This window comes from Corticium candelabrum, chromosome 2 (assembly GCF_963422355.1).
Source record: "Corticium candelabrum chromosome 2, ooCorCand1.1, whole genome shotgun sequence".
Classification (NCBI taxonomy): Eukaryota; Metazoa; Porifera; class Homoscleromorpha; order Homosclerophorida; family Plakinidae; genus Corticium; species Corticium candelabrum.
The window spans coordinates 8,952,936-8,971,713 of NC_085086.1; the positions used below are offsets into that span (position 1 = coordinate 8,952,936).

The window sequence follows — 18,778 nt, forward strand, 5'->3', positions numbered from 1 at the left end:
GTACTGTGCCTAACTAGAACAGACACACGACATAGAGACAGGCAGACAGAGTGGAAGAGTGAAACAGAAAGAAAGACACACAGACTGACAGAGCATTAGAACCCTGTACATTACTAAGTCTGCAAACTAAGGTAACTAATTACTAGGCACTTGAGGAAGGACAGTCTCGAGCCACTGGCCTGACAGGTTTCCGCTGCTTATGACCGCATGGGCACAGCCACCATGCAGTTAAACTTGCACTAACATTGGTCTGACAGATGATAGCTCATATCAAATTCCCAGACATTTTCATGATTTTGTCAGCAAGTATACGGGCATCTCATATAGATATAGATATCACAGACTGTCGCACAGTTGGTCATTTGTGACCCTTGCGCGAAAGCGAAAGTATTGCAACATTTCTGGAGCGAGACAACCGACTTGTTACCTTCGTTTCTACACATACGATTTCAGTGTTTGCAACAAATAAGGTGATGTGCATAATTATCACTGCATGGAACGACGCCGGAACGGTTTGTGCATGGCGCAGCTTTTCTTTGCAACGGTCGCTAGTGCATAATGCCAATGATAGCAAAGCTGCAGAACGTGCAAGAACACATGCAGAGAGAACGCGACCGAGAACGCAAAAGGCAGGCGACGCTCTCGTGATTTTCACGCACTGACGCTTTCGCAAATGCGCAACACTTGCCTCGATCCATTTCGCCTGCCACCGAATTCTAGATGAGCGTAGCAATCTTGTAACAGGGTTGAAGGGAAATGATAGCACGATGGACGAGCACGAAGAATGAGCCTAGGCTGGCACGCCTTAGTTAAGGGCGGGCAGTGCAAGTAAAGTTTCTTGTGCTATAGAAGTTCAGTCTAGCGACACGTGAAAAATATATCTAGAGAAAGCCTTATGTAGACCGGCTATCACATTTTCTTGTTAAGTTCTGCATCCTTGCGAGCATGCGTGCAACTTTCGGTGGGACGATTCGCTAGACAATTAGGATACAAAAGACTAATGACTGGCATGACGTACACCACTTGGCAAGGAGCTTTATATAAACTGTGTTTCCCAGGGTCATATTGATGTGTTTCTTTGCCTATGTACAGGTGTGCAACTACCTCTGATGATGAAATTCGCCCTGTCGGTCATTGTGCTCATCTGTCTGACATCACCAGTCTTTGTTCAGTCGATAACATCGACACACACATTTGCAGTTAATGATGCCACTAAAGTGTTCATTGATTTGTGTTTAGCATACGTGCAAACATTCATTGCTTACCTTTACCAGGAGCCAACCAAATTACTAACCATTAATTAAACTAATTAGCACTACATACTATACAGTAATTGGAATAAAAAGGACTATCACAGTTGATATCTATACTATTTCAGAAAGTGGATCGAAGATATAATTGCTATATAAATTTTGGTATCAACTGGTAACATATAATTATATTTTTGCCAACAATTAATTAATATGATGGAATCTTAGTATTAAACGTACTTAAAGAAAACATATCTAAAGAATGTGTTAGGGCTTTATAACGCACATCTGGTATGGAAGATCTATTATCATGTTCACTGGCTTGTTCATTTACAAGGCAAGCGTGATGCAAAAAACAAGTTATAATGCATAGTATATAGAAAATCTAGAATAATAGTAACTACAAGAGCGCGCGCGCGCACACACACACACACACACACACACACACACACACACACACACACACACACACACGCGCGCGCGCGCGCACACACACACACACACACACACACACACACACACACAGAGACACACTTGTTCTGTCATACATTGAGTTTGAACTAAAACCACCACTTACACTAATGGCATGAGAATCATGAGGTGCATGTCCATCGATCGCCATAGATAGATCGAAGGATGTTTGTATTGCGTTTCTGAGATAACGTTCTCTTCTTTCCAGAAGTCGTATATGGAGTCACGGACTGACCCCTCAGAGCCTATGACATACCATACGACGACGGAGATTGAAGAGCTCACGAGCACAACGTTTACTACAATGGATGCAGTGGCGTCATCATCAGAAGAGGTAGCGTCATATTTGTTTAAAAATTGATCTGTCTGGGTGGGCACGCTCACTGCACGTGCCACGTAGGCGACTGAAGCGTGACATCTGCCCCCACCAATCTTCGTCGCTAGCTATCTGTGATACAAACGTGTCGACGTAGTTACAGTGTTATTTCACCATCAAGAGAGTGTGAGTAGGTGTTGTTCCTTCTGTCAGAAGTAAACTTCATGCGCCAATGCTATTACACTGAAGTTGCAGGAAATCAGCCAGCGATACAGTCTTTGTCTCTAGCTACAGCAGGCAAAGCCGTTTGGTTGTACAGGGGACGTCATGACAGTAACTGAAGCCACTTCAAATCCTGTGTTTTAATTACTAAAACTACGCATTGGCGTTACATCTTACAGTAATGCTGACGTATTCTCGTTGTTTAGAAAAGATGACTGCTATAGTGATTTGTTGTCAAATGATATACTACACAATATTTTTACTTACAATTAGTTTAATATTTATTATGTTGATATCAACCGACTGTATTTAAAGTAATGTTTTATAACTCTGACCTATAAAAGATATTTATTGCAATATTGAAAAAATTCAATCATTAGGCAAAAACAGCATTAAGACAATGGACATTGTCTCACCAACAATTGACACTGACCAACATCAAAGTTCCATTAATTAATACAATAATTAAAACAATATTGTAATACGTCCTAGTCAGCGGTGATTCTACTGTTCATGAAATCGTTTCTGAAACTTCTGGTTTTGCATCTATAGATAAAACTATAGATAGGGGATTTTTCTTTGAAAGCTCAGACGTAGGGAACCTTTTCTGCGCATGTTTCCTGATGGAGGAGAAGGTACTGAGGCAGAACTTCATGTTCCAGACATTGACAGTAAGTAGTCTAGTGGCGGTTTTTTAGAGTTCTGTTTGGTAGGTAGTTGTGTGTTGCAGTTTGGTGTCTAATAACAAATGAGTAATTCAAAGAGACCTAATCTATAAAGAAAGTACACCTCAAAGGAATCTTAAACGAAACGTTTTAGTGACTTTGAGAAATTAGAATCAGCAGGGATGGTAACCCATGCAGTTCCAATTGAGAGAAGTACAGATCACATGACAATGTCCGTCACACAAACTGCCAGGGCTTCACACTAAGAATTGCGTAGCAGATGCAAGCGCGTAATCAGTATAGAGTGTTTGATTTCATTCTTGAACTGACACCCTGGGTTGGAGGTTGGAGACACCAAGAAAGTGTTAATGACAAATAAGGTGCTGATCTAATGAACAGCTAATTGCCTAATGGTAGAAGCTACACCTAGCAGCTAGATCCACAACCAAATTAGAGCGTCCTCTTTGAGTAAATCAATCAGTAGATAATGAATGGACTCCACGTGCAAGTACTTGTCTTTGATATGCAGTCATACGTCTCTTGGTACCTACTTATATTAGATACTACGTCTAAACTCTACAAAAATGAAATGCCACGTCGTGAGTTTTCGGCTAAGAACTTAATAAATTATTTAAGTTAATTAATTAATTGCTGCAATAGGACCACATAGCAAAACTATAGAGTGAATGTTCGAAGTTTGAAGTTAAATTGAACTAACAGTAGCCCATGCCTACGCTCTTATTTGGCTTTTCTTCAAACACTCTTTGTTTCAGGTTTGTCAATTCTACAGTAAAAGACTGTTTCTATTAGATAGGCATCACAAGTTTGTGACGTTCCACAGATGCATTTCTTTATCTCTACTTGCTAATCTGGTTGACTCAACATGCTAATCTAGTGGAGGTGATGGAGTTCTTGAACACGTACCTCCCCCACCATATCTCAACTGCCGTCTCTCCTTTGAAGGTTGTACAGTTTAGAAAGACAGGCCATTGTCCATACTCACCACTAAACGGGGTCTGGTAGAAAAAAAAGCCAGCAGCCAATTTATTTCTTTAGCCTGAGCAAAAACAAGTGCAACTGCAATCATGTCATTAGTTGCTATAGCTTAATTGTTTCCTTTTTTATGGTAGTGATTCATCAGTACTATATAGCAACACAGTGTGAGTCTCGCCCATACCGAGACGTTTCTTTTCTTTGTAACGCGAGACCTGATCTTAGCCATGACTGCTCTGGGGCTAGAATGAGAGTGAGGGGTTAGAGTTAGGCCGGTAGGGTGCAGGACCACTTACGACAATGCCGAAACTACTACTGCAACAACAACAACTAATGCGAGGACCAGTTATGGCAACCACTGTTACCACAACCAGTGTCCCGAACAGTTACCATTGGTAATTAATTAGAGCTAGCCTCGCCCCAGACGCAGTGTGGATTGCAGCCCCGGATTCGATGCCATCACCACTACGTCTGATGTGGTACCGCCTTCCTGGGCGGGAGTAAGTTTATAATCAAAATCTTCAGCACGTGTCATAATGTTATTAGCTAGGAACTGAGCTTTCAATTGGACTTTGACATTTTTCTAGCTTTTGTACTTGTCGATATTGCAATTTTAGGCCGCTGTCAAGCGTTAGTAAGAGATTGCAGCTACGTTAGAGAGCGTAGCGGTAAAATGGCGGATCAGAAATGGCATTTGCTGTGTATCGAACGGCGTACACAGGTTCTCAGTTGACGCTGCAATGCGTCATATAGCTCTACTGAAACGCATTGGACTGCTGCCTACGTACTGGACGCTAATTAGCGAAGATCCCACGCGACAGTCGTTTCCTGTAATCTACTACGCCGACAACGTACATTTGGACCTGACACTAATCATGTACCTAGGAACACGATTAACGCTGACCGCAAGGGGCGGTACCAGACCAGACGTAGTGGCGCATCCGGGCTGCAATCCACACTGCGTCTGTGGTGAGGCTAAATTAAGGCGGGAGATCAACTATAACGCGAGGCCTCAAGTCCACCAGAAGTATTTCCAATCAACTAGAAGAAGTCCACCATCTCAACCAGACTAGCCAATGGAGGTGAAAGAAATATTAATGCTCGATTGCAGTTTTGTAAAAGTGGAGAAGATGGCAAATGGCTGTATATGGGGCCAGTAATGGGGCTATCTTCATTGCCACAAATGACGAACAGGTTTCTCACTTCTGATAAGCTTGAAATGCCATTTCAACTCTAAGCTGGTCTGCCTTGTGCAAAGAAACTGTAGCAACAAAGTCCGTTAGGTTTATTGCATCATTGGCTTTGAAGGTATGGTTTTGGACTCTCATTGAGTCAAAGAAAAAAATTTGCAAGCAGGCACTCACACACGTGCACGCGCACACACACACATACGCAAACACACACACACACACACACACACACACACACACACACACACACACACACACGCACGCACGCACACACACACACACACACACACACACACACACACACGCGCGCGCACGCACACACACACACACACACACACACACACACACACACACACACTACATTCATACATATATATTGTGTTCTTAGTCTGCAGAATTGCAAGGTGTGTCTTTCCAAAGATAATTATGCAAAGATGTGAAAGTAAGCTTAGGGCTACTAGCTCTAATTACTTGATTGAAACTATTTGATGCAGTCAATGGATATAAATTTAGACATGGAGTCCTGTTAAGCTGTCTATTGTCTTAGCGACATGGCATGATATGTTCCTGTGGTGGGTATTGTGAATGTTACTGTGGTGATGTTATACCTATCAAACAAACATAAATTTTTTTGCCTCTTAATAACACTGTAACAATGTTAGAGAATATCATTTTCAAGTCAATCAAAGCGCAAAAGAAACACTCGTGTTCAGTGGAGGTAAATGTGGACTTTGAAAAAATGGACAGATCTCGCTTTAGTGTTGTTATGCCTCCAAAATGGTTGTAGTTGTATATAATCACAAGGATCTCATATTTGACTTCAATGATCCAATTGCAGTGAAGGCAGGCATTGATATGCCAACAATTTGAAATTGTGGTAATGTGTCGCCTTTGTTGCCTTGCAATATGTTGATTATTTCAGAACCTGTAATCTTTCCAAAGATGAGACATGCAAACTTGAACACTAGTTTTGTGTAAGAGTGATAATCTACAGTGTTGTCTCCATTGGCTTGAGAGTGCGCATGTATTACTGACTTGGAATATTGTTCTGCTGATCATGGCTGCAAAAAGCATTATAAAATTATAGAAATAAATCTTATTTTGTTTCATCAATATCAAAACTGGCAATAATTACCCGGAGACTTCTAGATTTAAATAGTTAATGTCACAATCAAATGTAATCTCTTACTCTAGCCACCAAAACATTGTGAATGTGTCGGAGAAAAAGGAGAAATGGGAGAGCCTGGAAGAGATGGTCAATCTGGTACCCCTGGACTTCCTGGTTTTCCAGGTCCACCAGGTCCACCAGGTCTATCAGGTCAACAAGGTTTAGCAGGTCCAATGGGTGAACGAGGCGTGAAAGGGGAGAAAGGGCAGCCAAGTATGAGACCACCAAGGCCCCCACCTCCAATGCACGTAAACTGGAAACAATGTACTCAGACTGGAGGTTCAGACGAACGAAATGGAACATTAATCGTAAGAAATAAAAGTAGTGAGTATAAAATTGATAATATCACTTTAATGTAATGTATTAGAGCTGTCCATTCAATAAATCTCGTAATGAATCAGCACTACACGTGGAGTTCGGAGGAACTCTACGAACGATGCTCAATTATTCGGTTACAAAAGCAACTGCTGTTTGTGCTCGATGGTACTTTACATTTGATGGAGAAGAATGCCAACCACCAATTGATGGCGTAGTGCATGAGGATCAGAAAGGCATTTCTCATTATCCGCACCAAATCGGTGGTATTTGTCATATGACAACGCCACGTGGCAGGGTTGACATCGCATTTCGCATTGGGCACTGTTCTGATGACAGCCGACAAGAGCAAGGCATCACTTATCTTGGCTTGGATTCTGTTTCGCGAGTAATAATCACAGAAATGCCACCACCTCAAAAGTGAATTTGAGTTGTGAACTCTTGTGTGACTGATGACTTTCGTGCTACGTAGTCAGCTACACACGTCAAATCGTAGTTGCTACGTATCAAACTGTATGTCAATTGTGCTACGTATCTAGTTGTATGTCATTCTTGTTGTGACTTTCGTTACAATAAGCAGTTCGACTATGTTACTCTGCTTGTTGCAGCTAAGAAAGACTTGTGCAAGTATAAATGCAGTGACAACTCAACTTGTGTACCAGTCTCACACCTAAGTCCTGTTGGACCCATAGACATTGCTCCATTACCAGTCCACCCTGATAATTTGCATGTGCTGCATGCTATATATTTCCAATTTTTCTAAGTTAATTAATTAAAAATTAAATCACCCAATTGTTGCATAATTCAATTACTTAAATAACTCTTGTTGAAATCTTTAATATCAACTTAATGTAAATACAGATTGTCTGCATGCACGCACTCACCCATGCACGCACGCACACGTACCATACACACCTGTCTTTGCTTATAACGACTCGCCGTTTCATTCAGTAGAGAGACGATTAGCCTTCCGTTTCGTCATTTGACATCTTTCTCGAATCTCTTGCTCCTTTGTGCCATAATTTCCAATAAACAAACATGCTAGTTTCTCTAGGTTGGTTTCTTTATGTTTGGACGTTTCCTCTGCTGCGCGCATTTGGCGTTGTTCGTTGCGCCACTTGCATCTATGTACGGATTAGTGTGTATCCCGTATATTACGGGTCATTTTGTTGTGAAATATAATTGCTGAAACATTTAATTAATTAATAAATTTAATAAATTAAATCTAAAAGTTTGTGTTTAAACCAGTAATATAACTGCGTTAGTATAAGGTAGCCTGGAACTTCCAGACCAGAGAGCGCGCGACGCGCACGAACTCTAGTCTGGACCAAGTCGATACTAAAATGATTTAGGAAATAGCCTTCTAAGTCAATCAGCTCCTACAACCTGAATCTCGGTTTTAAATTCTGATTGGCTTAGCAATAATTGTTTATGCTAAGTGCACTAACGCTGATTACGAGCGAGTGAAATCCTTGTGGCGTCTAAGTGCAAGCACGCGTCATACATATGTCTAAAACGCGTTCCTGGTGACATACTATACATCTAATCATGGCCACAAGTGCCAGCAGCATTGCGAACGAGAGTGTTCTTACCACGGCTTTCACCAAGGCGTCTGCGACACTGGGAATTGCGTCACTGCATCCTGAACAGCGAACGACGGTGGAGTACCTTCTGAATGGACGAGATGTATTCGCTACATTTGCAACTGCTTTTGTAAAGTCTACTATCTTCCAAGTCCTCCCTATAGTGACGCATGAGCTGCGTACAGCTGGAGTAAATCTTTTCGCTAAACATCCAATTGTTCTTGTTCTTTCTCCGCTGAAATCTCTCATAAGAGATCAGGTAACCGGCCTCCTATCTAAGGGGTTATCAGTTGCTATTACAAAAGCAAGCTCTGAACGCAATTCTCGTATCAAGCAAGGATGCTATTCTTTCGTGTATGGTAGTCCTGAGGTTTTAGTTTGAGCACCAGTTCTTCGATCTTTTCAAGCTTTCGTTGACAGGTCCTGCACCAGCAGCGTCGGTAGACCATCAACTTTCACAACTGGTCGAGCAGTTACACTAGCTAGCGTTCTAGCCAACGTCCCTGCCGCAGAATCAAAGAGTCGTCGTGTCCAGCCGTACACCAAGATATCGCCGCAAACACGACAGACGTCTCTTCTTCGTTCGTGAGATCTCATTGCATGCACTAATGATATGTTTGTATAATGCAAGCCCGTTATCTTTTCATCTCATATTGACCTAGGTATAGCGACCCTAGGCTATTAGACTACCTTTTTGATAAGGACTTCCGAAATCATTTTAGTATCGACTTGGTCCAGACTAGAGTTCGCGCGCTCTCTGGTCTGGAAGCTCGAGGCTAAGTATAATGTTAGTTAATTAATGCAATTATGTTACTAATCAACGACGTTGGTAAATAATCCAATCAAGAGATAAGGTAACTGGTTAATGACAAACTCACGTTGAAAGTTTAAATATCAACTTTTATGTAAATAGCAGATTATGGTGTGTAATCAGTTTCAAAATTACGCCAATAGTATCTTTTGCTTACTGTGGTTGGTCGCAGACTCAATGAGGTCGGTCGTAAAATTAACGAGGTCGGTCGTAAAGTCAATGAGGTTGGTCGTACATTCAATGAGGTCGGTCATACATTCAATGAGGTTGGTCCTACATTTAATGAGGTCTGTCGTACATAAATGTCTTCATGTCTGCAGTTGGATTCAGACAATAACTTCCTAAAACAATATTAACTATCTAACTTTCTCAAAGATTGTCACAACGAGTAGACGTTTACATGTGTAGCATTACTACGTACTCTATACTTGCACACTTGCAACATGGTTGTGAGAATCAGAGATAGATGGCCATTTATGTATGTTGTCTGTCTGGTGTTAGAAAAGGATAGGATCAGTTGCCTTCAGATTTTAAATATGGTTTAGGCAAACCACATAGTTTATGATGAATTAAGAAGTATTATATTAACATACCAAAAAAGGATATTCAAAAACACTATATATAATTAAATTTATTTTTAATATAAATAAATTATATATTGTAAATATATAAAAAGTAATTACAAAAATTAATTAATTTAATTATTAGTCAAAGGTGTGTTTGAGAAACCAAACTTACCAAAATTTTGGACATTTGTACATATATTACTATATATAATAGCAGGCATCAGCTAACCTAACAGTCATCTCTGAATCAACATAGCAACAATTAAATAAATACAGTAGCACACCCAACTGATGGTCACAAAATGATTTATATACCTGAATAGCTATCACATTATTTAGAGCTAAACTACATAATATTAAAGCAGTGATAGTGGTAGAAAGACTTACCTTCTAGCGTCAGAGGCTTATTGATTGCATTTGTTGTCGAAAGTTGGATAAGATTAGTCTTAGTTACTCTTTTGGCACATGTATATGGAAGTTGCCTAATTCCCGGCGTTCTAAGGTAGATAATTGATGGCATCCTCTTCTAACACTAAACAGACAACATGGATATATAGCCATATCCTTTTTGATTCTCACAACCATGTTGCAAGTGTGCATGTTTATTAGTAATATTGCACATGTAAACGTCTACTCGTTGTGACAATCTTTGAATAAGTTAAATAGTTAATATTGTTTACTTAAAAAGTTATTTGGATCCAACTTCAGACATGAAGACATAAAGGTACGACCGATCTCGTTTAATGTATGACCAACGATGAATGTAAGACCGACTTCATTGAATGTACGACCGGTCTCATTGAGTCTACGACCAATCTCAGAAAGCAAAAGATACTGGCGTAATTTTGAGACTGATTACACGCCATAGGCAGATGAGCTGCGCGCATACACGCGCAAACACGCACAAACACGCACGCACACAGTGACGCTGATGTCGTCACGTCACTGTACGTGTAAGTACAGTACTGTAAGACAGGCCAGTGTATCTCTTGTATATATTGGGTTCATTTCTGTTGTGTGACGAAAAACATTTTTACCAAATACAAGTTGTTACCAAACTTGGAGTAGTGTAGAAGTCTAGTGTACACTCTGCCTAGTGAAAGCAGCTACAAGTATCCGTCCAGACACAAGACAGAGAGACATGCAGGCAGACTTAGTACAGGCTGGAACAGAAAACAGACACACAGACTAAAACAGAACTATCAACCTGGCCTCGAAAGGCATGCATGCTGTACATTATACTAGATTTGCTTAACAAATTCAATTAATAAATTATAAAATTTATAAATTAGTAAATTAATAAATTAAAAAGCGTCTGAGGAATGTCAGCTATAGTTATGAAAAAGAACTCGAGCTATTGGCCTGACAGCTTTGACTGCTTGGGTACAACCACCAATCTAACACTACCAATGGTACAGATAACAGATAGCTCATATCAAAGTTCCCAAACCATGATTTCGTCAGACATCACATATCCTATACTATAACGGTGCTAGAGCCGCTTCCGTCCGTACGCACACAGTGTGGCGGGACGATTGACGCAACGACACTGCCAAGCGGGTACGATTTCAATTGGCTCGCGCTCGACTCGCAAAGGACCCCTCTGGGGCACTCGACTCGGGTGGGTCTGTTCCGTCGCGGAAGTTGCGTCACGCTGTAGGCGCGAAGTAAAGTTGGCGAGGGGCGGGCTCGATTTCCAATGCCCACCCCGTGCGCTCGGACTTGCCGGGTGCCGGCTAGTAAATATAAATATCCTAAACTGTCGCACAGCCGGTCATTTGCGCGACAGCGAAGCATTGCAACGTTTCTTGTCTGAAGCGAGACAACCGACTGGTCTCCTCCGTCTCTATCTATACAAAAGATTTCAGTGTGTGCTACAATTAATTGAGGTGAGGTGATTATCGCTGCACTGAACGTCGCATGCGATTTGTGCATGGCGCAACCTTTCTTTGGACGTCGCTGTTGCACAACGCGAACGATCGTAAAGCTGCATTACGTGCAAGAACGCAAGAGAGAGAGAGAACGAGCTAGCGAAAGTGCGATGCATGCGGCAGTTTCGTGATTTCCAAGGACTGACGCTTTCGCAGCTGCCCAACACAAGCATCCATTTCACCTGCCACCGAATTATAGATTAGTGTAGCAAGTTGTAAGGAACAAGATTGAAAGAAAAATATAGCACGACCGAGGAATGAGCTTATAGGCACGTTGAATTAAAGTCTACGAGCAATGATGTTACATGCAGGCAAAGTTTCTTGTGTTAGAAGGTCAGTCTAGCAACACCTGACAAGTGGTTTCTAGAGAAAGCCGGGCAATCAAGTTTTCTTGCTAAGTTCTACATGCTTGCAAGTGTATGAGCAACTTTGAGGACCATGCATTCGCTAGATCGACAATTAAGATACAATGGACTCATTATTGGCACGACACACACCAATTGGCATGGAGCTATATACTGTGTTCCACCGGGCCATATTGATGTGATATCCTTGTTTGTGTACAGGTGTGCAACTACATTTGAAGATGAAATTCACCCTTTCTATCTCGGCTATTGTGTTCATCTGGCTGACATCGACAGCCTTTGCTCAGTCACTTGTGTGGCAATCACTTACCACTGATGCCACTGAGGTGTCCATTGATGGCATTTTAATTAACCTAAATCCTGATGTTAGGATTGGTGCTTTCGTGCAAATATTCCTTGTTTCCCTTTGCCGTGCAGGGATCAAGCAAATTACTAATTATTAATTGGAATAAATTACTTAGCACTACGTACTGCAATATAGCCTCGGTGCCATGCAGATTGCTTTCTGGCACATGAGGTGGCGGGGAGGGCGGGGAGAAAAGTGGTCTGGAGACTCTCTAAGCGAGTCTCACAGTTATTAGCTAAAACTAGGTACGTAAATGATTTGACAACCAGTTGGGCATGTGTAATTAAAACGTTCCGCGATTTTATGTCATCTACGGTAGGTAGTTTGCTCTCACTTTGTACCTTGGACAAGTGCAGAATTAATTAATTAATGCTCGTTACTATTTATGTCATGTACGGCAGACAGTCTGCTTACAATACACCTAGAAGTCAGTATCTTCAGACAAGTGTACAATCAGGGCGCAACAAAGACAGCTTATCTAGCATCAAGAAGGAACTGCAGTTGACCTTTCCTAGAGCGCCACTGGTCGCGCTATCGCGGATGTATAAACGTACGGACATCTGCATTTTTCGGTTCACAATGGATATCATGTAAACAATTCCGATTCACCAACAAAAGCAGCTGCAAGCCCTTGGCGCTATACAGAGTGCAGAGACAAGATCTCTAATCAGTGACTTCAACGAGGTAAATACAAGCATACACCCTAAATATTACCAGAAGTCATTGATTGCAGTTATAAGCCCTAGACGGCTCTAGTATCGGCTACAGATGTTTGAACATGAAGGATGAGCGACCTAGGTGTTGGAAACCACGATGATAATGAGGGACAAGGAAGTAAAGGTAACGCATTTGAAGTGGCTTCAAATAGTAGCTGCACGCATACTAGAGACACGGATACGGCAGTAGCATGGCTCTAGCGTCACGGGTACTTCTCGGAATTCATCCTTACCAGTTAACACTGGACGGCCAGTCTAGCTAGAGCACTGATTCATACAAAAGCTTCCACACTGTAACACCTCACAAGATGTAAATGTCAGCACTATGCTCATTAGCCCTGCACTTCCATGCGCAATAATATCGTCGTAGCTGCACGCAGACTAGAGACACGGATACGGCAGTAGCATGGCTCTAACGTCACAGGCATTTCTCGGAAGTCATCCTTACCAGCTAACATTGGACGGCCAGTCTAGCTAGAGCACTGATTCATACAAGAGCTCCCACACTATAACACCTCCACAAGATGTAAATGTCATTACTTTACTCATTAACCCTGCACCTACACGCGCAATAGTATCGTCGTAATGTATTAGCATTGTCATTACCGATTGGCCGTCTTCCCAAGGCGGAGCTTCTGATTGGCGCGGTTGCAATTGAGCGAAGAAGTCCACCATCTCAACCAGACTAGCCAATGGAGGTGAAAGAAATATTAATGCTCGATTGCAGTTTTGTAAAAGTGGAGAAGATGGCAAATTGCTGTTTATGAGGTCAGTAATGGGACTATCTTTATTGCCACAAATAACAAACAGGTTTCTCACTTGTGATAAGCATGAAATGCAGTTTCAACCTTAAGCTGGTCTGCCTTGTGCAAAGAAACTGTAGCAACAAAATCTGTTAGGTTTATTGCATCCTTGGCTTTGAAGATATAGTTTTGGACTCTCATTGAGTCAAAGAAAACATTTTCACGTACACGCGCGCGCGCACACACACACACACACACGCACACACACACACACACACACACACACACACACACACACACACACACACACACTACATTCAAACATATATATTGTGTTCTTAGTCTGCAGAATTGCAAGGTGTGTCTTTCCAAAGATAAGTATGCAGAGATGTGAAAGTAAGCTTAGGGCTACTAGCTCTAACTACTTGATTGAAACTATTTGATGCAGTCAATGGATATAAATTTAGACATGGAGTCCTGTTAAGCTGTCTATTGTCTTAGCGACATGGCATAATGTGTTCCTGTGGTGGGGTATTGTGAATGTTACTGAGGCGATGTTATGCCTATCAAACAAACATAAGTTTTGTTGCCTTTTAATAACGCTGTAACAGTGTTAGACAATATCTTTTCAAGTCAATCAAAGTGCAAAAGTAACACCCGTGTTCAGTGAAGGTAAATGTAGACTTTGAAAAAAATGGACAAATCTCGCTTTAGTGTTGTTATGCCTCCATAATGCTTGTAGTTGTATATAATCACAAGGATCTCATATTTGACTTCGATGATCCAATTGCAGTGAGGGCAGGCATTGATATGCCAACAATTTGAAATTGTGGTAGTGTGTCGTCTTTGTTCGCTTGCAATATGTTGATTATTCCAGAGTCTGTGGTCTTTCCAAAGATGAGACATGCAAACTTGAACACTAGTTTTGTGTAAGAGTGATAATCTACAGTGTTGTCTCCATTGGCTTGAGAGTGCCCATGTATTACTGACTTTTAATATTGTCCTGTTGATCATGGCTGCAAAAAGCATTATAAAATTATAAAAGAAATCTTATTTTGTTTTATCAATATCAAAACTGGCAACAATTACCCTGAGACTTCTAGATTTAAACAGGTAATGTCACAATCCAATGTAATCTCTTACTCTAGCTACTAAAACATTGCGAATGTGTCGGAGAAAAAGGAGAAATGGGAGAGCCTGGAAGAGATGGTCAGTCTGGTCCGCCTGGACTTCCTGGTTTTCCAGGTCCACCAGGTCCACCAGGTCTACAGGGTCAACCAGGTTTAGCAGGTCCAATGGGTGAACGAGGCGCGAAAGGGGAGAAAGGGCAGCCAAGCATGAGACCACCAAGACCCCCACCTCCAATGCACGTAAACTGGAAGCAATGTACTCAGACTGGAGGTTCAAACGAACGAAATGGAACATTAATCGTAAGAAATAAAATTAGTGAGTATACAATTGATAATATCACTTTAATGTAATGTATTAGAGCTGTCCATTCAATAAATCTCGTAATGAATCAGCACTACAGGTGGAGTTCGGAGGAACTCTACGAACGATGCTCAATAATTCGACTATAAAATCAACTGTTGTTTGTGCTCGATGGTACTTTACATTTGATGGAGAAGAATGCCAACCACCAATTGATGGCGTAGTGTATGAGGGTCAGAAAGGCAATTCTCATTATCCACACCAAATCGGTGGTATTTGTCATATGACAACGTCACGTGACAGGGTTGACATCGAATTTCGCATTGGGTACTGTTCTGATGACAGCCGAAAAGAGCAAGGCATCACTTATCTTGGCTTGGATTCTGTGTCACGAGTAATAATCACAGAAATGCCACCACCTCAAAAGTAAAGTTGAGTTGTGAACTTCTGTGTGACTGATGACTTTTGTGCTACGTAGTTAACTACACACGTCAAATCGTAGTTGCTACGTATCAAACTGTATGTCAATTGTGCTACGTATCTAGTGGTATGTCATTCTTGTTGTGGCTTTCGTTACAATAAGCAGTTCGACTATGTTACTCTGCTTGTTGCAGCTAAGAAAGGCTTGTGCAAGTATAAATGCAGTGACAACTCAACTTGTGTACCAGTCTCACACCTAAGTCCTGTTGGACCCATAGACATTGCTCCATTACCAGTCCACCCTGGTAATTTGCATGTGCTGCATGCTATATATTTTCAATTTCTTTTTAATTAAATTAATTAAAAATTGAATCACCCAATTGTTGCATAATATAATTACTTAAATAACTCTTGTTGAAATCTTTAATATCAACTTAATGTAAATACAGATTGTCTGCATGCACGCACTCACCCATGCACGCACGCACACGTACCATACACACCTGTCTTTGCTTATAACGACTCGCCGTTTCATTCAGTAGAGAGACGATTAGCCTTCCGTTTCGTCATTTTACATCTTTCTCGAATCTCTTGCTCCTTTTTGCCATAATTTCTAATAAACAAACATGCTTGTTTCTCTAGGTTGGTTTCTTTATGTTTGAACGTTTCCTCTGCTGTGCGCATTTGGCGTTGTTCGTTGCGCCACTTGTATCTATATACGGGTCAGTGTGTATCCCGTATATTCCAAGTCATTTTGTTGCGTAATATAATTGCTGAAACATTCAATTAATTAATAAATTTAATAAATCAAATCTAAAAGTTTGTGTTTAAACGAATAATATAACTGCTGTTAGTATAAGGTAGCCTGGAACTTCCAGACCAGAGAGCGCGCGACGCGCACGAACTCTAGTCTGGACCAAGTCGATACTAAAATGATTTCGGAAATAGCCTTCTAAGCCAATCAGCTCCTACAATTTGAATCTCGGTTTTAAATTCTGATGGGCTTAGCAATAATTCTTTATGCTAAGTCCACTAATGCTGATTACGAGCGTGTGAAATCCTAGTTGCGCCTAAGTGCAAGCTCGCATCATACACATGTCTAAAACGCGTTCAGGGTGACATACTATACATCTAATCATGGCCACAAGTGCCAGTAGCATTGCGAGCGAGAGTGTTCTTACCACGGCTTTCGCCAAGGCGTCTGCGACATTGGGAATTGCGTCACTGCATCCTGAACAGCTAACGACGGTGGAGTACCTTCTGAATGGACGAGATGTATTCGCTACATTTGCGACTGCTTTTGTAAAGTCTACTATCTTCCAAGTCCTCCCTATAGTGACCCATGAGCTACGTACAGCTGGAGTAAATCTTTTCGCTAAACATCCGATTGTTCTTGTTCTTTCTTCGCTGAAATCTCTCATGAAAGATCAGATAACGGTCTCCTAACTAAGGAGTTATCAGCTGCTATTATAGGAGCAAGCTCTGAACGCAATTCTCGTATCAAGCAAGGATGCTATTCTTTCGTGTATGGTAGTCCTGAGGTTTTAGTTTGAGCACCAGTTCTTCGATCTTTTCAAGCTTACGTTGACAGGTCCGGCACCAGCAGCGTCGGTAGACCATCACCATTGACAACTGGTCGAGCAGTTACACTAGCTAGCGTTCTAGCCAACGTCCCTGCCGCAGAATCAAAGAGTCGTCGTGTCCAGCCGTACACCAAGATATCGCCGCAAACACGACAGACGTCTCTTCTTCGTTCGTGAGATCTCATTGCATGCACTAATGATATGTTTGTGTAATGCAAGCCCGTTATCTTTTTATCTCATTATTGAACTAGGTATAGCGACCCTAGGCTATTAGACTACCTTTTTGATAAGGACTTCCGAAATCATTTTAGTATCGACTTGGTCCAGACTAGAGTTCGCGCGCTCTCTGGTCTGGAAGTTCGAGGCTAAGTATAATGTTAGTTAATTAATGCAATTATGTTACTAATCAACGACGTTGGTAAATAATCCAATCAAGAGATAAGGTAACTGGTTAATGACAAACTCGCGTTTATAGTTTAAATATCAACTTTCATGTAAGTAGCAGATTATGGTGTGTAATCAGTGTCAAAATTACGCCAATAGTATCTTTTGCTTACTGGGGTTGGTTGTAGACTCAATGAGGTCGGTCGTAAAATTAACGAGGTCGGATGTAAAGTCAATGAGGTTGGTCGTACATTCAATGAGGTCGGTCATACATTCAATGAGGTTGGTCCTACATTTAATGTGATCGGTCGCACTTAAATGTCTTCATGTCTGGAGTTGGATTCTGAGAAAAAACTTCCTAAACAATATCAACTATCTAACTTTCTCAAAGATTGTCACAACGAGTAGAAGTTTACATGTGCAGCATTAGTACGTACTATATACATGCACATTTGCAACATGGTTGTGAGAATCAGAGATAGATGGCCATTTATGTATGTTGTCTTTCTGGTGTTAGAAAAGGATAGGATCAATTGCCTTCGGATTTTAATTATGGTTTAGGCAAACCATATAGTTTATTATGCATTAAGAAGTATTATATTAACATACCAAGAAAGGATATTCAAAAACACTATATATAATTAAATTTATTTTTAGTATAAATAAATTATAAATAGTAAATATATAAAAATTAATTACAAAAATTAATTAATTTAATTATTAGTTAAAGGGGTGATTGACAAACCAAACTTACCAAAATTTTGAAGATTTGTACATATATTACTATGTAAAATAGCAGGCATCAGCTAACCTAACAGTCATCGCTGAATCAACATTGCAACAATTAAATAAATACAGTAGCACACCCAACTGATGGTCACAAAATGATTTATGTACCTGAATAGCTATCACATTATTTAGAGCTAAACTACATAATATCAAGCCAGTGATAGTGGTAGCAAGACTTACCTTCTAGCGTCACAAGCTTATTGATTACATTTGTTGTCGAAAGTTGGATAAAATCAGTCTTAGTTACCCTTTTAGCACATGTAGATGGAAGTGGCCTAATTCCCAGCGTTCTAAGGTAGACAATTGATGGCATCCTCTTCTAACACTAGACAGACAACATGGGTATCTATCCATATCTTTTTTATTCCCACAACCATGTTGCAAGTGTACATGTTTATTAGTAATACTGCACATGTAAACGTCTACTCGTTGTGACAGTCTTTGGATAAGTTAAATAGTTAACATTGTTTAATTAAAAAAGTTATTTGGATCCAATTTCAGACATGAAGACATACAGGTA

General features: G+C 40.8%; 1 protein-coding gene across 3 annotated transcripts; it reads left to right on the forward strand.

Annotated features, from left to right (window-relative positions):
• The first annotated feature begins 345 nt into the window (after positions 1–345).
• Positions 346–7,230, forward strand: LOC134198532 (collagen triple helix repeat-containing protein 1-like). Of its 3 annotated transcripts, XM_062667946.1 has the most exons (5): positions 346–470; positions 1,093–1,199; positions 1,930–2,055; positions 6,302–6,583; positions 6,643–7,230. In XM_062667946.1, exons 2-5 carry the CDS (start codon positions 1,110–1,112, stop codon positions 7,012–7,014), a joined length of 870 nt encoding a protein of 289 aa, XP_062523930.1. In that variant the 5' UTR covers positions 346–470; positions 1,093–1,109; the 3' UTR covers positions 7,015–7,230. The 3 variants fall into 3 exon arrangements, 2 of the variants coding, with proteins under 2 accessions (XP_062523930.1, XP_062523931.1); XR_009972856.1 differs by lacking the exons at positions 6,302–6,583; positions 6,643–7,230 and adding an exon at positions 2,122–2,586; XM_062667947.1 differs by lacking the exons at positions 346–470; positions 1,093–1,199 and having other exon boundaries at positions 1,757–2,055.
• Positions 7,231–18,778: the final 11,548 nt, after the last annotated feature.